The following is a 25926-nucleotide window of genomic DNA, read 5'->3' as shown; positions in this document are numbered from 1 at the left end:
CAAGCTGCCTTGAGCACTCTAGTCCTTCAAGTGCTCAGTTGTGTCCTTTCTCATTTGTCACTTTGGGGGGGGGGAAATCAGCCAAATGAATAAATATTAATAAGATGATTTATACAGAGTTTAGTTTGCACAAAACTGAATTGAGTCTTTGACTAACAACACTGTCTGAGTCAGTCCCTTTAAATAATTGGCACTCCCCATATTGTTGTTGATACGCTTGTGATGTGTTTATGCCTTATTCTTTTGTTAGACATGTGCAGCCTGGAATCCTTGAGCTCTGAATGCTTCACCTGTCGAGGGTGACAATATTGTGGATTTGAAAGAGTGGGGACTTTGGAGGCATTGATCTTCCTCTTTAGGTAGGAGGAATGTGACCTTCTGTGACCTTGTGTATAGAAGCATCTCCTTCAAGAACATACAGCCACCATATTATATTACATGAACAGCTGTAGTGGTTTCACTTGTCTTGCATTAGGCTTCACACTCTCCACAGTTGGTAAAGTAGAACTGTAGGACTACGGGCTGCCCTTTCTGAAGTGGTAATCAGTAAAATTGCTACAAAACATGGGTACAAAAAATAACTTTTTATTTAACTTACACTCAATTACTTAAACTCATTGATATACATTTGACCTCGCCTCGTGCCCGATGCTCCATGGGATAGGCTCCAGGTTCCCCGTGACCCTGAAAAGGAGTAAGCGGTAGACGATGGATGGATGGATGGATATACATTTGCCTTTCCATTGAATCCAAGTCAAACATGCATATCTATCTAATTTTTACCTAATCTGTAAAATTTGTATCTTTCTTTGGGCGTATATTGTACTTCTGTTAAGGTTGATGACAGGGCGTACTGTTATTGGAAAATAATCTATGATGGGGTGGTGAGAAGTGGATTATTTTCCAATACTTGCATGTCCTGAAGTGTTTTATTCCTCTTTTGCCACAGCAAAAAGAACCCAACACTCACAATTTAGAATTTATTAATAAATGACACACAGTACATTTAATAAGACAAAGAAATGCAGATTGTCATGTGACTGAGAAACCAGACAGCACAATGTTCTATGTCCTGAAGACTCTCACCACAAATATCATATAAATGTCTCCCTACAGAAAGCTCACTATATCACCGAATAGATGTTTTTCTTTCTTTCTTTTCTTAGATGACGTGGACTGTGTGCCATAAAAGTCCCTGTAGATGGACTGTTACTATAGAAACAATAATGTATCTGAATGAGTCCATTAATATAAACCTAGAATTTGAATTGCAGCCAGCACTACAGTCAGAGCCATTTTAGTGCTGTGGTATATGTTTTCTTAAAGTCGAAGAAAAACCCATTTTGTTCAAAACACAATTCAGAATTCACTTGGAGCGACATGTGATGGGTTTTCCCAGACCTCCACATATATAGCTACAGCACAGTCAACACTGATATTTATGAAATAGATCAAAGATGCTCACAAAAGATTGTGATGATGCTCTCACAATGACCAATAGTGTGTCTGGGTGTTGTTTATGGCGAAAAGTCAAAATGATGGCTTTACCCTGTCCACCTTTAAACATGCCCAGAGACAAAAAAAAAAAAGTCACTTAGGCATTAACAGTGGTGAGGGCAGCATGGCTCTGTACCACAGTAATAGTGTGAGTGGTGGTAAATGAGCTATTGTACAGCGAGCCTTTCAGCGGTGAAAAATGAAAAGAAAGGGGACATTGAAGGGGGTTGTGGAGATGAAAAATACTGCTCTTTATTGAGGGCCATCAGGACAAACACACATAGATGAAATGAAATCCATGTGAGATGGAAATTAATTTAAAAAATAATAATAAAAAGGAAAAGTGCTTGATGTACACTGAAAGCTAAGCCACACTCATCTGCCTTCAAGTGAATGCAAATTGTGGCTTGGCTGGAGATACAACCTACCCTTAGTGATGTGAACAAACCTTTCAAACCATTTTAACTTCCCCTGGAGTTGAAATGAAAGAGACAATTTCACGTAAGTAAATTCTTATTTGCATGCACATTACAAGGGACTACCTAGCAGCTATATTTTGTGCTAGTGCGCTGAATCCCAATGGCAGTCCTTAGGACCTAATCTACTGCAATTTTTTTTGGTGTTTTTCCCCTGTTTGAATGCACCTTATTCAGCTCATGAAAGGTTTGGAAGCTTAGTGAATGAGCTAAATCAGGGTGCATTAGAGGAGGGAAAACATCAAATTGGGTTTGGGAGCCAGTGAACTAGCGCACTATTACAATGCGCATAACTTTATACTTAAAAGGGTCAATTTAGGTTGTGTAAAAGGAGTTGTGGTAGAGCAGATCATGTGTACTAAAAATAAATGTTTGCATAAATAATTAGTCATGTACTTAAGGAAAGTAGGTGAAAATAAAAACGGAGACGTAACACATAATGGTAGTAAAGGAGAACCTGAAAACTAATAACGGAACCTTATATAATGTCAAAAATAACAGGAACTTGTTTCATGTTTGTTCCATAAAAGCCTGAACTCTAACTATATATGAATGTTAGAGTACTACTATGTTAATAATAAAAATAATAAGAGGATTTGTGGAATAAGAGGAATAAAACACTTTGAGACTTTAGAGTGGTAACTGCATGTTGTAAGTAAGGCAATGTTCTTTCTGCATTGACTGGCATTTAAATTTTACTGAATTTTGTAAAATAAATAAATAAATAAATAAATAAATAAAAAATCAATGATTGTTAAATGTTCTTAGCTTCTTAATGGGGTTGTATTTGGAACACTCTCTTTTAAGGAAATGCTTTGTTGTAGTGTTCTTCACAGAGACTTTATGGGTTCTTTTATAGACAAATAATTCTAGATTGAACTTCTTTTTCCAAGATTGTAATATGCTCATGTGTCTGTGTGTCTGTGACAACAATATTAGCATATTATTTTGCTACCTTTACACTTTTTAGGTGATTCCATGATTGTTTTGCAATTTAGCCCTCGTACTGTAGCTCTTAAAAATGTTACTATGTAACATTACTGTTAAATATATTTTTTAAACATTGTATTTAAGAAAACCATCATTCAAACATTCAGAAAATGTGTTAAACTATCTCAGGCAACAAGTAACAGGGTTGAGCTTTCTATCATAGAATTAACAAAAACACTAAATATATTTAATTACAGTAGTATACAGCGACAGCATCCATTGAGAGTCCCTGTGGCGGATGTTGCGGCTCTACGGCATGCCGTCTGTGTTCATTAACATTTTCAGGGACCTATACCTCCGGTCAAGTTGCTGCATTAATAACGCAAGTGGCCACACAGACTTCTTCGAGATCATTGGTGTCAGACAGGGCTGCATCCTGTCCCCGCTCCTCTTCCTTGTCGCCCTTGACTATGTCAGGCAGCGTGCAGGAGCGCACATTGGAGAGGGCATTCACTGATCTGATGAAGACCGCCTGGGCAACCTGGACTTCGCCGATGACATCGCGCTGCTCGAGGAGAATAGGACAAAATGGCAGACTGCAATGACCGACCTTGATGAAGAAGCAAACCTGAGCAAACCTCAGGATAAGCGCAGAAAAGTCGAAGATCATGTATATAAACACGGCGGCCATGCAGGAGAGATAGAAGTCAGTCAACAGGTATTGGAAAGGGTGGAGAAGTTCACCTAGCTGGGCAGTATCATCGTCCAGAATGGGGATGCAGAAGTGGATGTCAAGTGTCGCATTGGGAAAGCGGCAGCCCAAGCGGCATGCATGTGGATGCATGTGCGTCTCACCTGGGGAAGAGATGACACCAGGATGCACTATGGAAAGAAGGCAAGCAGGCGGAGGCAGTGTGATGCTCTGGGCAATGTTCTGCTGGGAAACCTTGGGTCCTGGCATTTATGTGGATGTTACTTTGACATGTACCACCTAAACACTGTTGCAGACCAACTACACCCCTTCATAGAAATGGTATTCCCTAACGGCAGTGTCCTCTTTCAGCAGAATAATGCTCCCTGCTACACTGCAAAAATTGTTCAGGAATGGTTTGAGGAACATGAAAAAGGCCTTCAAAGTATTGAATTGGCCTCCAAATTTTCCAGATCTCTGTCCGATTGAGCATCTGTGGGATGTGCTGGACAAACAAGTACAATCCATGGATGCCACACCTCACAAATTACACTACACTACGGCAAATTACAGGACGTAAAGGATCTGCTGCTAATGTCTTGGTGCCAGATACAACAGCACACAGATGTCTTGTGGAGTCCATGCCTCAATGGGTCAGAGCTGTTTTGGTGGCACAAGGGGAACCTACACAAGATTATGCAGGTGGTTTTAATGTTAAGGATGATCGTTGTAAATGGCACCTCAATTGTGGCATCACCCTTTTAGCATCTTGATTCTGTCCCTTTCCAAAAAATAAAACTGCACTCATAAAATTAAATATTCCTCAGCACTCCGATTACTGTCAGGTGTATTATACATCATAGATAACATTTCTTTATAGCATCTCTATAGCATTAATATAGTGTTGCATTAATATAGTGTTGCATTAATAAGGACATTACATACCCAGGTGTAGAATTAAAAAAACAGGCGACCGCTCTACCTCGTTGTTAGACACTATAAAGTCTTTACTGCTATGCAGGCTTTCTGACTGATTGATATGCACAGAGCAATGTCAGTGGCCAGTCTTTTAAGCAATAATCATTCATTGGACTTGTGATTGGGTGCAGAGGCTGTGCATGTGTCTGGAGGCCTATCTGTCCTCACCTGCCAATACAGTTTGATGAGCTTGCTTATAGTCGGCTCACCATCTCCAGATAGCCGTACACATAGTCAGCAATCATGGCACTCCTAATGACAAGGACAAAGACACGCAAACAGTATCAGACAACTTTCAATCAAGATGTTACACTTCAGTGAAGGAAGAGGAACAAGAGAGCGGGCACATATTCAATAGGTGGTGGAGCGGAGAAAAGAGGCATATATACGCATGCAACGTCCAAGGATGTTATACTTGTGCACCCTCAATCTCAATAACATTTAAGTGATTATGCTAGAATGGGAATACATTTAATCTTTCTGGTCTGCAGTACTCTGCTCTGAATCAATATCAAAGGTTGTTCATTTGATGTTGTTTTCCTAATGTAATATTCCTAGTTTGGATTGTGTGTACATGCAGTATTATATAGTATTGTGCAATTCAACAACTGATCAATAAAGTAATAGACATAGACATACTGCAGCATTAAAAAAATACTGCAAATTAAAAAGCTGCTTTAAAAAAAATGGCATACAGTGCTGTGAAAATGTATTTTACAACACTATGCTAATTTCTTCTGTTTTTGAGTATATCTCATTCTAAATTGTTTCAGATATTAAAACAAAATCTAAGATAAAACAAAAGCAACCTGAGTAAACACAAAATACAGTTTTTAAATGATAATGTTATTTATTGAAGCAAAAAAAGTTATCCAATACCAACTGGGGCTGGGTAGTTACTAATTCTCCAAATCTATGAAAATAAATAGAACATTTTCAACATCATGAGGTTGGATAAAAGGTCTTGACCAGTAACACACTGTGCCAAAAGTTAAAGAAATTCCAGAAACAATGAGGAAGAAAGTGATTGAAATACATCAGGGTTGCAAAACTATTTCAAAGGCTCTGGGATTCCAAAGGACCATAGTCAGAGTTTTTATCTCCAAATGGAAAAACTTGGCACTGTAGTGAACCTTCCCAGAAGTGGCCAAACTTCCAAAATTCCTCCAATAGCACAGCAACGACTCAAACAGGAAGTCACAAAAGAGCCAAGGACATCAAAGGAACTACAGGCCTCTTTTGCATCAATAAAGGTCACTGTTCATGACTCCATTATCAGAAAGACACTGGGAAAAAATGGCATCCATGGAAGAGTGATGAGGTGAAAACCACTGTGAACTCAGAAGAACATTAAGGCGCATATGAATTTTGCCAAAACACACCATGATGATCCTCAAACCTTTTGGGAAAATGTTCTGTGGATTGATGAGTCTAAAGTGGAACTGTTTGGAAGACAGGGATCCTGTTACATCTGCCGCAAACCAAACACAGGATTCCACAAAAAGAACATCATACCTACGGTCAAGCATGGTGGTGGAGGTGTGATGGTGTGGGGATGCTTTGCTGCTTCAGGGCCTGAGCAGCTTGTAATAATTGAGGGAAACATGAATTCTGCTCTCTACCAGAAAATCCTAAAGGAGAATATCCAGTCTTCAGTCCGTAAATTCAAACGCAACTCGATTATGCAACAAGACAACGATCCAAAGCGTAGGAGTAAATCCTAGTCCCAGAAGTAAGTGAAAGACTGATCTCCAGTTATCAGAAGCATTTGGTTGCAGTTATTGCTGCACAAGGTGACACAACCAAATTTTAAAGGGGCAATTAGTTTTTCACATGCATCATAGGTGTTGAATCACTTTTTTTTTGCTTCAATAATTTTTTTTTTTTTAAATATTGTGTTTATTCTTGTTGCCGTTGTTTTATGTTATATTTACTTTCATCCTGAAGAACCCACTCATTAATACATTAATGAAATGTATACAACAGCACTGTTAAATTCTCAATTCTGATTGGTCAGAAAGCATTGACTCATCTTCAATAGCAACAGCTGACAATAGCTCTGGCTGCAAATCACAGGGTTTTTATTAATGCACTCTTTCTAATGGATTATTGTTTCTATAGTAACAGCTCATTCACAGGGACTTGTATGGCAGAAACACAAACATAAACAGATTAAAAAAGATGTCAGCGCTTTGTAACAGTCAGAGATAAAACTGTTCCTTCAAGTTTTCCAACACGGAAAACTCTTCAAGACTTTGTGTTTTGTGGTTTCTCTGCCGCATGACAAGCTTTTTTTTGTCTTATTAACTTTATGAGAGGAAAAGATGGTGAAGGAATGCCTATTTATAGCTGTTATAATGTAAAAGATTACAGGAAATTGTTTTGTGGATGTTCCACAAAATGAAATCTAAATAGTGCAATGTTAGAGTGCTTTGTAAATACTAAAAAATAAATACAGCAGTACAATGTGGTATAAGAGGAATAAAACACTTTGAGACATGTGAGTTCTAGGAAAATAATCAACTCTAACACACCAGTATGTTGATTATTTTTGCAATAACAAAACACCACATAGTGTTTTATTTCTTACATAACAGGCTAAAGGATTAAATATCTGGGGTCCCCTCGTAACTATCCTCCCCTGTTGACAAGTTACAGAAGTTACAACATTTTTTTTAGATAAAAAATACAGAAATATAAAAATGACTTATGACTCCCCTTCAATAATAACCATTTTTGAGCCTGTGCTCTGGGTGATATTCACCTCCTTTTTGTCTGCTTTTATTGCAGAATAGCGTAAAGCTTAGCATGGCTTTAGCTCTCCCAACTCCATCATCTCAGTCTGTGGCTAGCAATGTGTAGCACCAGCTGCATGCTGTGTAGAGACCACTTGAAGATAATCTCCATAATAAGTCCAGGTTTTGTTCTCAGACTCGGTAATGATGGCTGATTGAGACAGCCAATCACTCAATAGGTGCTGATTGCTGGGTAACTTAGCCAAGTTGTCACCTTTAGATCAATGGCCATCATTATGAACAAACTGGCCCCATGAGTGCAGCCTTTGTTTGTGCAATGGGGACTGTCTAATGACCTTGTGGGCGCGTCTCAGGGGGTGTGTCCCACAGTCACTTAATGTCAAATCTCTTCAGCAGAAGCAGTTTTGTGTTCATCATTGAGCAAAAGGGACAGCTTAGGTCTCATCGAGCTCTGAAGAAAAACAATGCCATCGCGATCAGTTCGAGTGCTCTGCTCAGCTTCAACGTCAGGAGGCCTCGTTTGACGGCTCGCCTGATTAATCCTTGATGAGAATGCGCAAATGTCCTGCTGAGGTTAACTGTGCAATCCTCGCGGGTGTAAATGCCAATTAAATGTTTACAAATAATTAAGCACGCTACCTACTTTTCCTGTCAGGGATTGAAATGTTGTCAGTAAACATGACATTTACCCAGAGGGAGGTGGATCACCTGGTTAAGTGCCTACAAGGGCTGATTTAGGTTCATATCTGTCTGTGCTTTTCCATTGCGGTGAAGGTGCTTGGGCTCTTTCTATCACTGGTTAACAGTCATCAGTCTCTTCATGGCCTTATGCTTATACTATAGTCAGGTTGTCTGATGAGTGCCAAAACTCATATCTCCTTTATCTTGTTTCTCACCCAACCCTCAAATTACATGCGAATTGCATTTGAAACAGAGAGACAGTCAATGGAAATGGGTGTGTGTACACATAATTTTGGCCCTATAATGTATTTTAAATGAAGGTCCTCACAAAGATAGTAAGACAAATGTGCATGTTGCAGAGTAAATACACCACTTATCTTCCTCATGCACAGAATAGGTCTAAAAACCCCTTTTAATACAATTTAAAAATCTAGTCACACCACCTGTGCACTGTACTAGAGCTGAACTATAAAAGGAGCTTGCCAATAATGTAAATTAAGCACTTAATCCCCTTTGCACCATGCCCAAGGTAACATGGGTGATAACAGTCAATAATTCTGTTTTGGCACAGTCTCTTCTCTAATGAGCGATGAGCCTCGGTACATGTGTGCTAGATGTCTTAAACATGGTAAAGAGGAATCAAAAAATAATCCAGCACCTGCTTGGCATAAACCACTCTCATGTCCATTCACTCTTGAGGTCAGTTCAGTCCTGCGCACAAGCTGGGAATTGACTTCATTTCAAAGTTCTTGTTCTTTCACTCGCACTGGCTACATGGAGCACACCTACAATAAAATGCATCTCAGAGGAATGCAAAAGCAGCAGTACAGGAGTGAAACATAATTGAGCAGGACTGCGAGCTGGTGAAAGATATCAGAATAGGGAATATCAGACCAAGATAATAATGAATCTGACAGTGCAGGCCTTTTGTGGGCACTGCAGCAAAAATTGTGCCATTAGGGATGGCATGTGGAGACCAGTGAGTGTGAGAGACTATTATGCCCCCAGAAAACAAGAGGTGTTTGCACTATGTGTGTGTGTGTGTGTTTGTGTGTGTGTGTGTGTGTGTGTGTGTGTGTGAGAGAGAGAGAGAGAGAGAGAGAGAGAGAGAGAGAGAGAGAGAGGAAGAGAGAGGAAGGCAACAGAAAAATTCTTGGCCTGTGTGACAGCTAGTCCATGCTGCTGCCCCAAACCTGTGGTCTTGTATCATTTAAAAACTTCCTCGCAGGCACTCAGAGCTTGTGAAAGGCCACATTTCAGCTGGAATAAGGTGCTAACTTATGCAGAAGAACAATGCCTATGAATAACACAGCATCTCCCTAATTCAGCGTGGTGAAAAGAGTGAGATTGGCATCTGCTGCTTTGCATTGTTTCCTCTGGCATCAGCATTTTTTTTACATTCTTGGCTCCACAGACTCTGGCACATTTCTTCTACCTTTTTATAAAGAAAAAAAACATCAGCATAGGTTCAAGCTTTGCAAATCAGATGTCTGTACTACAGAGTAAATGATTAAAATGCACACATTTATATTATTGTATAATTTGAACAAAACAATAAATTGATTTATTATCATTTATTTATTGTATTAATCAATTTAGTATATTTTTAAGAACATTTGTATTTTTTATTTAATACCACAGTGCAGCTGAAATCTCGATTAGTCAAAAGGTTAATACCGGGATTCATTTTCTAGAACATGTTTGAATGCACTTGCAATAAAAAAGATCGTTTCTACACTAATAACTCATTCACAGGGACTTGCATGATGGACCATATACAGTACATACTCTAAAGCTAATAATAAACAGTTTTAAGAAAATGTGTCATTGTTCAACAATGAAAATCACTGAGGGGGTGAAGTTTCCTGTAAGGAGATGTTTCTAGAACATTTATGGAAGGAGTCTCCACTGTCAGCGCTTTGTAACAGTATGAAAGTTTTCCACCATGGCAGAGTCTTCAGGACCACTTTTGTGTTTGTGTTTCTCTGTAAAATGACAACCTGCATTTTTTTTGTCTTATTAACTTCAAGAGAGCACATGACACATTTAATAGCCATCCAAAGTATCAATTCATTGTGTACTGCGAGTGTATTGCACCTCTTCATGTACATGCCGCTGGCCCAGTGGGTTTTAGGACTCTCTGGCCTGTTCACTACAACAGACATTCAAATCTTTGAACTAAAAGTACAGATATGTGAGAAAGTAGAAGAACCCTTTGGAATAACCTCAACAAAGGTGTGGAAATAAAATACCACTGGCATTTACTTATTAGAGATCAATAAGCATGGGGTTTTTATTGCATTAAGCATGACTGTATGCTCATTCTGTCTGATTCATCATCTCAGTTCTCCATCCAATCAACTGCATTCATTAATAAAGATGGTTCTGACATTATATTCTGTACGTCAGTCGCCTGTGGAAAGCACCTTAAAGCCTTAATAGCCAAGATGCACTAAAGCTATTTTCTGAGTAGGTAACAAATGAATACAACATGGCAAACAAAACAGCTGTCATGGCTGATGGATGTTCTTATTAAGACTTTTAAGGTAGCAACCTGCATGTCTTGCTGGATCTGTCCTTTGGCAGGAAATGCACTTGATGTTAAAACACAGCACAAGGCTCGATAAAGGCCAAGCCTCATTATAAATTCACTAGATAGTAACTGATAGCAAGTCGAGTGTGATAGCCACTCAATTTTGTTTGAGGCTATATCTAGGCTATATTATTAATATTGTCCTTCCCCACCAAAACCTATAGTCAGGAGCCGCTGCTGCAGCTAACCATGTCATGATGTAAGTTCAACTGGAAATCAAGTGGTTAGAAACATTCACTGGTTCTTACCAGTCTCTCTTTGTTTGGCTAAGCAAGTAGCTAGACATTTAAAGTCAATCTATCCCTGTGTAAGTTGACAAATGCTTTGTCTTAACTGTATGAGTGGCAGAAGAAGAGTAACTGTAGTTTGTGTGACATCTGATCATTTAACAAGACAACGGATCCATCAGACGATCCAAACTCTCAGTTCATCATCTGAATGGATTCCTCCAAAATGTGTTGAATGGGGTTTCCATGCTCACTATCCAGAACAAATCTCTTACAAGTATATATTTGGAATGAGCATACATACATACATACATACATACATACATACAAACAAAACAAACAATACCTCCCTATTATGTTTCTTCTGAGGTGACCTAGAAGAATATTGTCTAACAGGACCATGGCGCTAATCAGAGTTTCTGTGCATGTTCACCCTGTGTCTGCATGGCTTTTCTCTGGGTTCTCTGGTTTCCTTCCACCTCCCAAAAACATGCCAGTAGGTGGCTTGGCTAAGATATGTGGTGTTTAGGTGTGAATGTGTGTGCATGGTGCCTTACTGGCTTCCCATCCATGTTGTATTCCTGCCTCGCACCCAGTGTTCCCAGGATAGGCTCTGGATCCACCATCACCCTGACCATGATAAAGTGGTTACTGAAGATGAATGAATGAATTTCAGTGACTTTCCACCACTAGTACTAACTTGTTCAATCACCAAAATGTATGTTGGCCCAACATACATATCACAAAGAATCAACTCAATTGTAAATGAGCCATGACTTTTTCTGAAAGTTTGGAGTCCAGTTTTGAACTCCAGTGATTGGAAGTAAAGAACTCTTTTGAAACGAAAGTTGTTTAAATTTTTACTACTCTTATTTCCATTTCTATCTGTTCCTGACATAGCTGTAATGTTATATTTAGTTGTGTTGATTAATGAAGGTTGATTTATCAGATTAGTATGTAAATCAACATACTTGGTGCTAACACTGGAAAACATTTTTACTGTACAGAAAACAGTACCACAGTGTAAGGGCCATGTCTTTGTCCTGTAATGCTTATATCTACATATCTGGTGACAGCCATGTAAGGTAACACAGTGTTCACTATAGTGCTTATAGTCTGGGGTCAGTCTCTGTCAGCACAAATCAAGTGATATTGCTTTCCTGAATAATTCCCATTTTTGAGCTCAATATTTGATGTGTCACTCACTCGGATGATATGAGTAGGTGAGTCAGTCTACACTACACACAGTTATTACTGTACGTGCACGTCACTGAAGTGAAGTGAAAGCGACTGGTTCAGAACAATTGCATTTCCACTAGAGGACTCATTTGCAGTGTACTTGGCAAATACAGTCACTTCCAAATTAAGCATTTACTGGATCATTATTGGAGAATTAATGACAGTAAGAATTTAGACTCCTGCATCCGTTTCCTGCACTTTGGGTAAAGATGTTATACACAGAGAGAAACCTGTCCTAGTGTCACAATTATATTTCAATAATAATAATAATAATAATAATAATAATTATTATTATTATTATTATTATTATTATTATTATTATTGTAGCATTACTGTTAGAACCAGCCACCTATTCTGATTGGTTTTTGTTTAATATATAAGGAATAAAACCTTTCCAAACATGTTGCTATAGGAAATCAATAAACTTCAGGGTAGTGTGATGTGGTTATCACTCCAGAGTTAATTATTTTCCTATTACATCCCAAAGTGTTTTATTCTGGTCTTTTTCAGCTATTATTTTTAACTAATTTATGAGCAATGCCTCATTTTTTTTAAAAAAATCCATTAGTAGGTACATTTAAGGCTATGGAACATCTGTGAAACAAGCTATTTCCTGTTATCACTTATGTTTAATCAACTATAAACAGTCACTCCCATGCAAGCCTCTTTTTGATCTCTTTCTCAACTGTAATAAAACTGAATGTACTGAGACATGGGAAAGAGCTTTGTCCTGAGGACTTTGCCCATGCTGGAAAACCACTGAATGTTACAAAGCACTGATACTGGTGACTCCTTCAAAAAAAACAAGAGTCTAATAAGAGAAGGTTTAATCATATTATTGTTTGTTAAATACCAACACCAGCTTCTGTGAGCTCTATACACATCCCTGGATTCATTGTTACTATAGAAGCGATAACGTATTAGAACGAATGCATTAATATACAGCTGTGATATGAATTAAAGCTGTCACTATTAAGAAAATCAACCATTGCTATTTCTGACAAATCAGAATCTAATCTGGACATTTATTTCAATTTTATTTTTAATTTGCATCATTATTTCCATTACAATTTTTGAGTTCAGGTAACTGTCAGTATTAAAATCATATTTAAAACATAAATTAAAAAAATAAACATAAATATTTATTTTTTCAGGTTTTCCTTGTTTTATATTTTAATTTACTTTGCAAAAAAAATTAAATAAATAAAAATAAGTGACAGGAATTTTTTTTATATAACTTTATCATACATACATACAAGTTTACTTTATGCCTGAAAAAGAAGGGGAAGTATATGATTAGGAGGACAGCATGGTGCTAGGCTTTGACGGAAGAGATTGCATTATCATGCCTTTTTTTTTAGTCAGCAAAAATTGTTCAGTTTTCCAAATTGGAACAATTCCACTGGAGATGAACATGCTGATTGGTCATTTTGGAATGGTCATGAGGAAATGGAGTTATATACTGTATCATTATACTGTATATAGCTAGGAGGAAAAGACAGGCCACATCTGCACAGCTACTGTAGGGCAGTGAAATTAAGGGAATCACAGTTGGCTGGTGTGATATACCACGTACATCTTCCAAATGCACTTCTGCAATGTTCCGGCAAATCAGCTCTTTCCCCTGGGATAGTAATGCTAAATTTGTAGGCAGGGAGGCAGAGACAATCTATTTCTGCCTGCAGAAGTTCAAACAGGAAACAGGGACGTGGGTATGAGATAAATACAAACTGATGCTGAGAGAAAATCAGAGACTGAGAGGTTTATATTCAGCTAATACCTATCCTAATCTATTTCAGCAGGGTTAACCTGACTCAGCAATGATGAAAAACAATGACATCCTTAAAATAAGTGGAACCCCATGCACTCATTTGCTTCAGCATTCAATAATTAATGACAACTGTCATGCATAACGCAATGGAGGTGTGCACGCAGACAGACGATAATCACATCGTTAGAATGTAACTGGCAACTTAACAATACTGAAAATGCAGCAAGAGCCCACTTGGTTATGGCAGCAGTAGAGATGAATGCAATTCTATTCTAATAGCTCTTCCACCCCATTTATACTTCACTGAGCTGTTAGTATTTATGTATTTCCACGAACCTATTTCCCCAGAACAGCCTGACAGAATACATGCAGGTCGGACAACCCACCAAGCAGGCACGTGTTCTGTTGGTAAACGACTGGAAGCTTTTCTCCGCAGTGAATCTATCTTCATCTTCATTGGGGGAGAGAGAAGTTCCCCACCCCCTGTTCCCCTCCAGCCTCCCATTAATACTAATTCTTACCTCGCTGCCCTGCAGGGCTTGCCCAGCAATCGATACACCATTGCCTGTTGGAGATGGCTCCGGAAATGGATGGGATTTAGGTGGCTGCTCCTGTGAATTAAGAAGGATATTTATAAACATGTTTTCTGGAATTGGCTTTAATCAAAGCTAAAATTGAGCTGCTGTATTATTGCATTGTATCAATTATAGATCAAATAGGATTAGAAAGTAAGGGAAAAAACCCAGGGTTTACTGTACCACCACAACGTGGATTATTTTCCTACAGTATAACACCACAATGTGAAGTGTTTTATTCCTCTTTTTTTATTATTAATAAACAACACATTTAGTTTTTTGTTTGTTTGTTTATCATTACATATAATGTTGTGGAATGCAGAAAGTTACTTCCTGTTATTAACTACTTTATAACAGTTGTAAACAGCTTTTCCCACGCTACCATCTCTTTTTTCTCTCTTTTGAAGGAAATAAGGCCCAAAGCTTGTCATGTTACAGACAAACTGGAAAGTGTAAACTTTATTGTTGTAAAAAAAATCTTACTTACTGTTAATATAAAAATAAGTAAATAAAAACAGTAAAGAAAAAAAATCCTTTTATATATCCAATAAAAACTCCTTTCAGCATATCATTGATGATTTTTCTTTCTTAAATAACAAAACATTTTCTTAATTCATTCATTTTTTAAGGCTAAAGGTGACCAGGCTTTCTCCTTCCGTTTCTGTTTAAATCTTCTTTGAAGACTTATTTGTATTCTTTATGTTTTATTTGAGGGTGTAAATTTTTCATTGGTCTTATCTTTGGTTTTTGTTTACTCTTTTATTTTGTTTGAATTTTTGTTTTATATTTCCTGTACAGCACTTTGGTTTCAACAATTGGTGTTTTAAATGTGAAACTAAACTAATTCATTTGTTATTAGCCTTAGATTGTGTGGAGCGCCCACCAAGTCCATCTGAATGAGTTACTATAGAAACAAATACATATTAGAACAAGCATATTAATATAAACCTGCTCTTATAGAAAATTAATCAACACCCCAAGACCTGAGAATTCAGCAGCACTGTAATATAAAGCACAACAAATCCTGAACACAAAGAAGTTATTTCTTTTAGTCAATTAAAAGTTATGAGACATTTGCGACATGAAAGCGGGTGATGACAAAGAAATATGCTATGATGTGCAATGATTCATCTCCTGTGCTACTGACCAGATTGGTTTTAAATTTGACTGAATTTATCTGTCTGATCAGCAATATGATGAAACCGAAGAAAAACAGATTTCGCCTTGATCAGGAGTATGAAAGAAAAAACAAGATTTCTCTTTTTTTCACTCATTACTGAGATTTGCCACTGACAGGAGCTGCTGGGACTGCCAAAGTAACAGACCATGAGACAGATCATGAAACAAGCAGTGAGACAGGATGGCAAGATGAGCAATGACAGGGAGAGTGAGACTTGCAAGTTAAACAAACAGTGAGACAGGCAGGTCTCCTGCGTTAGCACCGTGCAATACTTTTTCCTCCCTCAATCAACACTCTCCAACAGCTTGCCAGCTATCATAGTCGACTCGGAAGCTTCATTACTAGCTGTTCCTCGTGAACTGCTGTCTTGTGTTTGAACACATGGGCCACTCTAGCAAAAGCAGCCTCATGCACACACACAACTTCTTAACGCCTGGCTAAATTAACGGTGTGTTTCCAGCGCTTTACATATGCTAGTTGCAGCTCGGCCGAGCATAATTGAATGGCTGACACCTCGCTTTTGACGAGCTGGATGAATCACCAAGGTCCTTCCAGGTGTTTCAGACAGTGTGTGAAAAATCAGTAGGTTTCTCTCTTACCACCTTACAATCCTTCTTCCTCCTTATTGCTTTGCCTGAATTATTCACAGCTATGAAGCATTAGACATATTAAAGCAGAGCAACGTTATCCTCTTAGAACATTCATTTACTGTGTTTGTGGCATGTTCCAGTGTGAGTACGAGCATTCAAAAAAGCAGGATGCTTTTCTATATGATACTCTGTGTGTCAATGGCAAGCCCTGAAAAGCCTGCAGGTTAAACTCACTCTAATCTTATGCTTAACCATGTGAGTTAAAGGCTACATGAACTTTAGAGCATAGGGTGGAAAATCCTTATTTTTTATTTAGTGACCTTGTGCCCTTGAGGGAAACAACATAAAATACATCTTAAACAACAGCAAAGGTCTCCAGTGGCACAGATTGGTTGCCAAGACTTCCTGGCTATATTATTTATATGCTGATCCATATCTCAGCCTAAAAGCCTCTTTATTCTTCTTAGACCTCAACAAGGAAAAAAAAAAGACATGCCATTAATTTACAACTGGGCACCTGAACAACTGAATTTAACCTGCAGAGAATAATAGATGAAGCAATAACTCACTCTCGAGCTGGACAATCAAAGAGCCTGAGTCATGATAGTGTATTAGCCGGAGCTCTACTGTCTTGAACCTCTAACTTAATTGCATCTTTGATGTGCCTGATCATGACTGACAGGCCTGCATATATTGCTATAGCTGACAGAGGAATACGCTCCTGACTCGCTCAGGCATGCACGTACGCACACACACCTCCACACACACACACACACACACACCTCACTGCAGCAGCTCTGAAACCAATATGCTACTCACTCCACCGTATGATGGCACTGTAATTAATTGTGGACTCTAATTTTAATTTAAATAGCAACAATTATCCTTGAGGGCGCTGATTATTTAAGTTGATAATTGAATTCATTAATCAGGATTATTGACTAATAAATAAACCACATAAGTTAGGGTTCTAACAAGACCAAGACCATGTAGTGCAAATTTTAGCGTGGGCATTTCTCTACACTTTTGCACTATTTAAAATTATAGCTGCAAGCAAAATGAATCTCGACGTAATATTTCTCCATACTACCTTCCCCTAATCATTTGCTTCAGCACAAATAAATAAATAAATAAATGTTTGCAGTTTGACAAACTCCTATTTTGGCAGACTATAAAACAGCCTTGTTAGAAAACAGCAACCTAAAGACATGACAGAGAAACAGAACGAGAGAGAAAGCGAGATGTAAAAAAACACCCCAAAACAAAACAGAGATGAGCGCAGCCCTGCAATTCAAAAACAATGTGTCATCTCAAAGAACCTCAAAAATCCCCTGCCACTGTGGCATTTTTATCCAAATTGTTTTGCTCAGGGCCGCTGTGTATGCAGCTAATATATACAAAATCCGTTCGACAGGAATCGACAAAGCTGCCTTTGATGAGATGCCATCCCGCTCAAAGCACGTTCCCTGTGAGAAGGCCAAAGAGGAGGAACACACGCAAGCTCAACAAGCAACTTATTCTATGCTGGGCACCAACTGACAGCCAGGGAAATGGACAGGCTGAGGAAAGCAGCCATGAGGGAGCTTAGGAGTCTGTGAGCATGCGCTTTTTCAGTTGAGACACCTGAGAAAACATACAGCTCCACACTATTCTTTCCAGCAAAGCATGAGTCATCTGAGATGGTGACAACCAGTGAAACTATGAATAAGTGGTAGTGCTAGACATGTCAAGAGTGAAAACTCTACAGCACATCACATGTGGCTGAGAAGAGAATCAAGCAAGAAGTACTAATGAACAGAAAAAGTAATTCCCTGCTGTGGCAATAGCAGAGCTAGATATACACTATATTTATGTACATACTGTACATATATGCGCAGTTAATATTTTCAGATATGTGTGGATTTATACCACAGTGCTGTTGAATGCTTGATTCTGATTTGTCTATTTTTACATTTTGGCCACTGAAATGTCCATTTCGCAAAAGTTTCCTGTTTTCCACCCGCAATGAAAGAATGAAAGAAAGAAAGAAAGAAAGAAAAATTATAGGAAATCGCATGCTGGGTATTGGTACTGGTGATTCAGCCATGACTGAATGGATGCCTTTTTCTTTTGTTTTGACACTGCCATGAACATAAAACAAGTTTCTTGAAGGCCACGGTGTCAAAGCAAAGCAGTTAAACAAAGCAATTAAAGGCTTCAGCCCTCTAGAAATAGTGGCGATCACATGACAAGCATGACGTAGCATGTTCAAAAGGCTGCGTTTTCCTTTAAAACATCGTTTTCACATTTATCTTTGGAGATCGGGATTGAAAAAAGGTGCATTTTTTTGGTAGAAAAAAACAACACTGCCATGTTTTTCAAATTTACCCATGTTGGTGTGGATTAAGCCTTTGTGCATACTATTACAATGGACTTTATGCTATGAAAACATGGAGCCATATTCAGGGTCAGCAACAATGGCAACAGTGTGACAGTGATGAAATTAAGGGTCAGTCCTTTTGTATCATCACACTCTCCTTGACTGGCTTTCAGCTTGTTCCTAAGTGTAAAATTCTCAATAAAACTGAATTAACTTTGAGAACACCCATTTGAGCTCGGCCCATTGAGTTGTACATAACAAACAATATTTTCCTTGGATCCCATCTGCTTCATTTAAACACAGTCTGATAATTACAGCATTTCCTCTGCTTACAAAGGAGAAAAATTACTATACAAGCTAGATGCTGTTTGCAAAATTTTATATCATTTACTTTTTCTTTTTTATGATTCCATTCTGAGGCTGTTTTAGGTGTCACTTTTATTGCTCAAACCATGCTTAGCTCTCCAAGAACAGGTATGAACATGGCATATATTATGATCGATATTTTGTTTCAATGACAGTAAGGCACAGTGACAGATGGAGATGTAGCTGTGGCATCCTCAGTTACTGAATACAATCTGACGTATATAGGTTCACAGGTTCTGAACAACACTCCATTGTAAAATCTCATAGTGTCTATTGAAACTGAGCAATGAGGTGTAAAGTAATCAAAATTACAATGTAATCAGTTAATTAACTATAAAATGCACAAAGTCAGGAATAGAACAACGGGTTATGTTATAGGATATTATGCTACCACCCTGTAGATTATTGAAGTAGATTTTTTTTTTTTCTATAACATCAAGGCCTTAATGTTTTATACCTCTTATACCTCATTTTTCTTTTTTTCACAACGTCATCTGTTCTAACTGTTTATAGTTACGCAATATAATGTTGTGCAGTGTTCATTAAACAAGTTAGTTAGTTCCAGGTATCACTTATGATAACAGCGATCTCTTATCTCTTTCTGAAAGAAACCAGAAAGCGCAGAACTTACTGATCCCTTCAAAGTGCTGACACCTGAGGCCTGTAATCGTCTTTGGCAAATAATTAATAGTCTTTTCTATTGGCAGATCATAAGCATGTATTTCTAGAAAGAAGAAAAAATTCCTGCCAATAGAATAAGATGACTTAATGCTTGAAATGTGCAAAAGCATCCAAAAACTGTCTGAGTCATCTTATGTTTCATTGATAAATATCTCATAATTTTTAATTAAATTGAGCTAAATTTGCCCATATTCAAGATATTTTCATTTCCTAAGATATCGTTGTTTTTTGCAGTTGAACTGTTATAGAAATAATAACAAATCAAAACAGGCACATTAATATAAATCATTTGAATTTCAGCTGGAACTACTATCAGGCCTGCTGCTTTAGAAGTTAAGCTGTTGGGCTACTGGTCAGAAGGTCATGAGTTCAAACCCCAGCCCCACCAATCTGCCACTGCTGGGCCCTTGAGCAAGGCCCTTAACCCTCAACTGCTCAGTTGTATAAAATGAGATATATGTAAGTCACTCTGGATAAGAGCATCTGCCAAAAATGTAGTAAATTAATCAACAGCTTCCAATCAGAATTGAAAATCCATCAATTCTGTGATGTAATTTTATTTTGTTTTGTTTCTTTGCACTGCATCACCAAAAAAAACAAAACAAAAAAAAAAAAAAAACATTTGCATATAAATGTTTGCTAATTATTTAGAAGCAACATAAAGTCCAGTCTCATTAACTGGTCTAAATGCTGCCTAGTCACACAAACATTCCTCTTCTTTTAATTTTCTTTTCTTAAAGTTGAAGCTCATGCAAAGCTGCCTTCTCCTTATCACAGTTTTGGAAATTCTTTTGTGTAGAAAAAATGCTTAGTGTGAAAGCAGCCTAATACGTGTTATTCTTCAAATTAAACAGGTCACTAGATGACAGGATATGCGTCAATATATCAATATGATAACTCAGCACTTGACCATACGTTTGCCTCTCTATCCATCATAGTAGTGGAACCACAGAGAACCACAGAGAGGTTTGATTTTTACTTCTACAGTAGAGGGAACTTTTCAAGGTAGGACACAGTCAGGATGAGTTATAGTGCAAGGGGAAGGTGAACTCTCTAGCTCACTTTCTCTGTAATGGAGGTGCAGGGGAGATGGGTTCAGGGCCATGACTAACAGACAGAGCAGGTGCAGATAAGTGAGGTCAGGCGGTGGATATCAGTGGCCACAAATTACTTTGTTTCACTTCAAGCATGGCCTCTTTATGAATCCTTAACTGTAATGCAGCCCTTAATAATATAGCACATGATTGCATAGTTGATAACATAAAGTATTATTTAACATCACAAGCCTATAGAATTATATTCAGTGCATAGGCTATTTTGTTTGATCAAACTAAATCGTCTATTATTGACCTAAGCTGTTCTTTTTTTCTGGATATAGTTTATTCAGTAGAAGTCCCAAATTATACTTGGCACCTGGTACTTTGTCTTCTGGATGTGTTAGATCTGGAGTTGGATCTCTGTGTATTTGCTCTAATCTCATGCTTACCTGTGGGAATGTGGCGGTGCCAAGTCAGGCTTCTGCAGTCTCAGGTAGCAGGCAACGAGCCTGGACTCAATGAAGCCAACAACCTTGGAAATGTCTTCACAATCAGCACTAAAAGGTTTCCCAAGCACAGCACCTTTGGGGCAATCCTGAGAGAGAGAGAGAGAGAGAGAGAGAGAGAGAGAGAGAGAGAATTGGACGAGAGACTAGGTCCAGTGTAGGTTGATGTAGGCGCTTGCAATAGCGAACAGATTTGATAGCTAGGATCTGCACATTTATATTCACCACTGCATTGAAATACACCAGTGTATTTTGTTATTTATGATAATGTGTAGTTGATTGACATAAATACTGTATATGCATCACACATTATTCCTGGTGGTTTTTCCTAAGCCTTATATATCACCTACATACATTAGCTTTCCATGACAACTGACATTATTATTTATTAAAGTAATTATGTCAGTTGTCATGATGAATTAATATGAATTATTATTGAATTATTGAATCTGATTGGCCAAAAGGTGTTGTTGAACTTTTTATAACAGCATGCCTTTAAAAGTAGAACTGCCTATAATTCAAATCACAGGATTATATTAATGCGTTTGTTAAAGTTATCGTTTCTATAGTGAGAGCTAGTCTACAGGGACCTAATGAACAATTTATTTAAATATATCTTTTTATTAAACCAAGAAAAATGTATAATCATTTGCTGACATTTTCTGTAAGAAAACTTTTATTTCACATTCTGGGAAGAGTCGCTAGCATCAGCAGTTTGTAACAGTCAAATGTAAATCTGTTCCATTCCATTTGGCAGTATGTGAAAATCTTCAGGACTTCAGGAAGTTGTGCTTTGTGGTTTCTTGTAAACAAGCTGAGTGAGAGAGTCTTTATAGTTGCTTTAACGTAAGTGATATCATGAATGAACTTATTTCACAGTCCTTACATAACAACTACAGTGCCCTCCACTAATATTGGCACTCTTGGTAAATATCCATGAGAGCAGAGTATTTTTATGATTTTTTCTAACAAAAGATCAAAAGGTTAAACAATAAAGACAAATTTTCACAGCCTTCTTTGCTCATATTTACCAAGGGTGCCAATATTAGTGGTATGTAAGTATTATTGTATGTAAGTATAATGGATACAATATAACAATAAATGGATAAGAAGAATGACTAGTCATTCTCTAATAAAGCAAAATTGCAATCATTGGCAAATTGCTGCGGTATAAGAGGAAGTACAGGTTGATATTGGCCCAATGTTAAACAGAACCCCCCCCCCCCCCCAAAAAAAAAAAAAAAATAGAAGGAAAGCAACACAATGTCATCTGTTCAATGACTTTCCCATAGTGGAACACTTAAAGGAACAGTTTTACATCTGATCATGACAAAGCACTGGCACTGCAGTCGATCCATCCATTTTCTGTACCGCTTATCTTACACAGGGTCACAGGGAGCCTGAAGCCTATCCCAGGGGACTCGGGGGACACAAGGCAGGGGACACCCTGGACAGGGTGCCAACCCATCACAGGGTACACACAATTGCAATTACTGACAATGCATGCCTTTGGACTGGGGGAGGAAACCAGAGTACTCTGGGAAGAAACCACCAAAGCATGGGGAGAACATGCAAACTCTGCACACACAGGGTGGAAGCGAGACTTGAACCCCCAACCCTGGAGGTGTGAGGCAAACACAACCCCCCCACCCCTGGCACTGGAGAATCCTTTCGAAAATGTTCAATAAATGTGTCCTAATAAAAAACAGCATCAAAAAAATGATTTTACATTTACCTTTGTTAAATTACAACACATTTTTAAAAAAATTATTAGACTTAGATTATGTAGCATACAGGTTCCTGTGGCTTAGAGCTATTTGCAGGACAAAAACACCCTGTTACATTCACACCATCACAAAATGCTACAAGGCCTAATGTGAAATTAAAATTTGTGGCTGCAAGCAGTCAGCCTGGAAGCCATGTTGTTTGAGAAAGAGTCTCTTTCCCTTTCCCTTTGTTTTCAGCATTTAACTATGACCTGTATTCATATTGTTTTACCCTGGGGTGGTGTGATTAAAATCAATAAATAATGCTGCAGTTTATAAGGGCCAGGGTTCATTGAGATGTAAATATCGGGTGAAGTAAGTACCTGTAGGGCAATGGTGAAGCATCTAGCTGCAGCGGTGTATTTCTTTAGTCTGTAGTACCTGTCGGCATCCTGTAAAGCAGTATCGAGCCGTTTGTCAATTGGAGGCAGAGATGCTAGATTAGGTCCGCTTGGAGAGCCTGTAGTTTCACTGCTGTGACACATTAATTGGGAGTAGGTGGAGGCTGGGGACTTGTGGGTAATGTCCTGTTCGTCACCGTGCACTAACTCCATCTCAACATCCACCAGCCATTTTAAACAGATGACCGACAGTGGTAACTGGGGACGCTGTTCATTATGCAAACCGACAACCTCCTGTACCCATCCGTCTCGGCTTCCAGCAGCTGGTGTCTTTCTCCCCTTTGGCCTGTCACTGTGTCTCTTTTCTCTCAGAGTTGATGTCTGGGAGGTGGCTGATGTTAGATCCTCGGTGTGCTTTGTGCTTAGGTTGAGCTGAGCTGTGTGTGTGCTTCCCAAGAGCTCTGGGTTTCCATTAGAACTTGCCATAGTGAACCTGAAAGAGATTTCAGATTTGAAGTGGATGCTGTGCTTTTTGCAAAATGGCCTTTAAAGGTAGTGCAGGAGCCCTTCATGATTCAGAACAAGTCGCATAGATATAGATACACAAAAACACAAACAACTTTGGCCTGTTTGTTGTTGTTGTTGTTAATGGATTTAACCCTGTGTAGATATTAGAGTTATATAACAACATTAGTAATTAATTAATACAGGTATAAATACATGTTTACAATAAATGGTTAAAACTGCGCATACATCTCAGCAAAGTTATGCTTTGAATTTTCATAATATCTTTTTTTTTTTTTAAACACTTTGAACTCCATATTGAAATTGTGGTCACCACTGAGATTTGCCAGAAGGGAAATGTTTCCTGAGAAGTGTTAAATAATGCAGAGGGACACGAGGGTGCAGTCTCATAACAGCATTGAAGATGGTTTGCAGAAAGGTCAGTGTGAAATATACCCTGTCTATATGTTGATCGTAAAAGTAGTAGATTTTAAAACTATCAAAAGAGTCTACAAAACTAGGCAAACCAATAAGCTGGTAAGTAAAAAAAAGTGACCAAGAATCTGTTTTATTTAATGACTAAAACATAACAGGGTGTGCTCTTATCGAACAATAATCAGCAAATTTAATGCCACAGAAACGTTTTTACAATTAGCAAATATGCATATGAGACAACTGGGACAAATGAAATATAAGACTATTCAGTCTATTTCTCAGTAATATAAATTGGCTGATTGTTGCTTATTTCAAGCATTAGAAAAAATATTGTAGAAAAAAATATCTGAATAAGACAATGAGACCCAATACACTAAGACAATTTATGACTGAAATGAGTTTAAAAAAAAAGAAAGATAAAATTAAGCAGAATATAATCTTATAGCTGTTTTATAATGATCAAATACTGATAAATATCGCCTATGCATATTCAAGATATTTTCATTTGCAAATTATATTATAATAATATTAATATTTTATATGGTCTGTGCTTTCAAATGAGTTTTAATTAGTTCAAATATTCTCTCCAATCCATTTCATTCTTGCCTGCTTCTTTCTCTTTGCCTCACACACACACTTGGCTTTTGCAAGCTATTCTGGTCATGATTTGTAGAGATCCGCATCCAAACCGTAATGGAAGCAAAATGAACAAGCACTGGCTGAATTATAGCTATTGATGGCATTGTAACTATTTTTAGGCTGCTGCTGCATCTGTGTGACACTAAAATCCCTCAGACCCAGTTAAATTATGAAAACGTGTCAATGTCTTAGGATTGCCTGAAGTGCTTTAAGCGCTCTCTCTCTCTTTCTCTATCTCTCTATCTCTCTTTATTGCAGACTTGAAAAATAGAAACCAAAACTGCACCACATGTGCACACAGATGTGTAATTTATTTATTTTCACAAGCACTTAAGCACACATTCACTGTATCGGGTTTCTGCCTGTGGGAAAAGCAAAATGCACAACAAGTAGGTAAGGCAGTATGAAAATAAATACTGGTTATATTTAGTTTCATAATACTCCTTTCGCTCATGAAATTCACCTTGGAAACTTTTGAAACCTCAAGCGTGCATCTCCTTAATGAACTGATTGCTTTTTTTTTTTTTTTTTTTACCATTGCCGACAGAACACATTAACAGGAGACTGTTCCTTCCTGTTTGTTAAGAACATAAATTAAATTAAATACACTAATTGAACTTAAATACACTAAGTGAAATACAGCACTATTGAATTTTATGAAATACAACATGATTAGCTGTCTTTGGCAGTTTGTTGTGTTGGACTGCTTGTTCACAACAGTACACTGATACATACAGTTGAAAGTGAACGTATTAGTACACGATCCATATATTTATTAATGACAGCACATGAAAGTGAAATACATTCTCTGAAGAATTCAATCATCCATCTTCTGTAACTGCTTCATCCAGGTCAGGATCATGGTGAATCCAGAACCTATCCTAAAATCACTGGATACAAGGAGGGAATACACCCAAGATGAAATGCCAATGAATCACAGAGCACTACGCATACACTTCAGACTTTGGAAGTTGACAAATATTTTTGACCCAATGCCAAAGATTCCTAGCCCTTGTGGCAGCCAATCATTTGAGACTGTTGTATATGTATTTTATTGCATTTATTTTATATATTTTCTTTAATAACAGTACATACATAAAGCGTGAGA

At 37.9% G+C, this 25926-nt stretch overlaps 1 protein-coding gene across 1 annotated transcript in view; it reads right to left on the bottom strand.

Annotated features, from left to right (window-relative positions):
- LOC128613923 (spermatogenesis-associated protein 16-like) overlaps positions 1-23726 on the bottom strand; it is a 48446-nt gene extending 24720 nt beyond the window's left edge. Inside the window, 6 exon segments of the mRNA XM_053635111.1 lie at positions 3304-3758; positions 4677-4796; positions 4799-4824; positions 14361-14450; positions 21077-21184; positions 23281-23726. Of these exon segments, the coding sequence (XP_053491086.1) occupies positions 3304-3758; positions 4677-4796; positions 4799-4824; positions 14361-14450; positions 21077-21184; positions 23281-23726 (1245 nt within the window).
- Positions 23727-25926: the final 2200 nt, after the last annotated feature.

Source organism: Ictalurus furcatus, chromosome 10, assembly GCF_023375685.1.
Source record: "Ictalurus furcatus strain D&B chromosome 10, Billie_1.0, whole genome shotgun sequence".
NCBI classification, from domain to species: Eukaryota; Metazoa; Chordata; class Actinopteri; order Siluriformes; family Ictaluridae; genus Ictalurus; species Ictalurus furcatus.
This window is presented reverse-complemented; position numbering and strand designations above follow the sequence as displayed.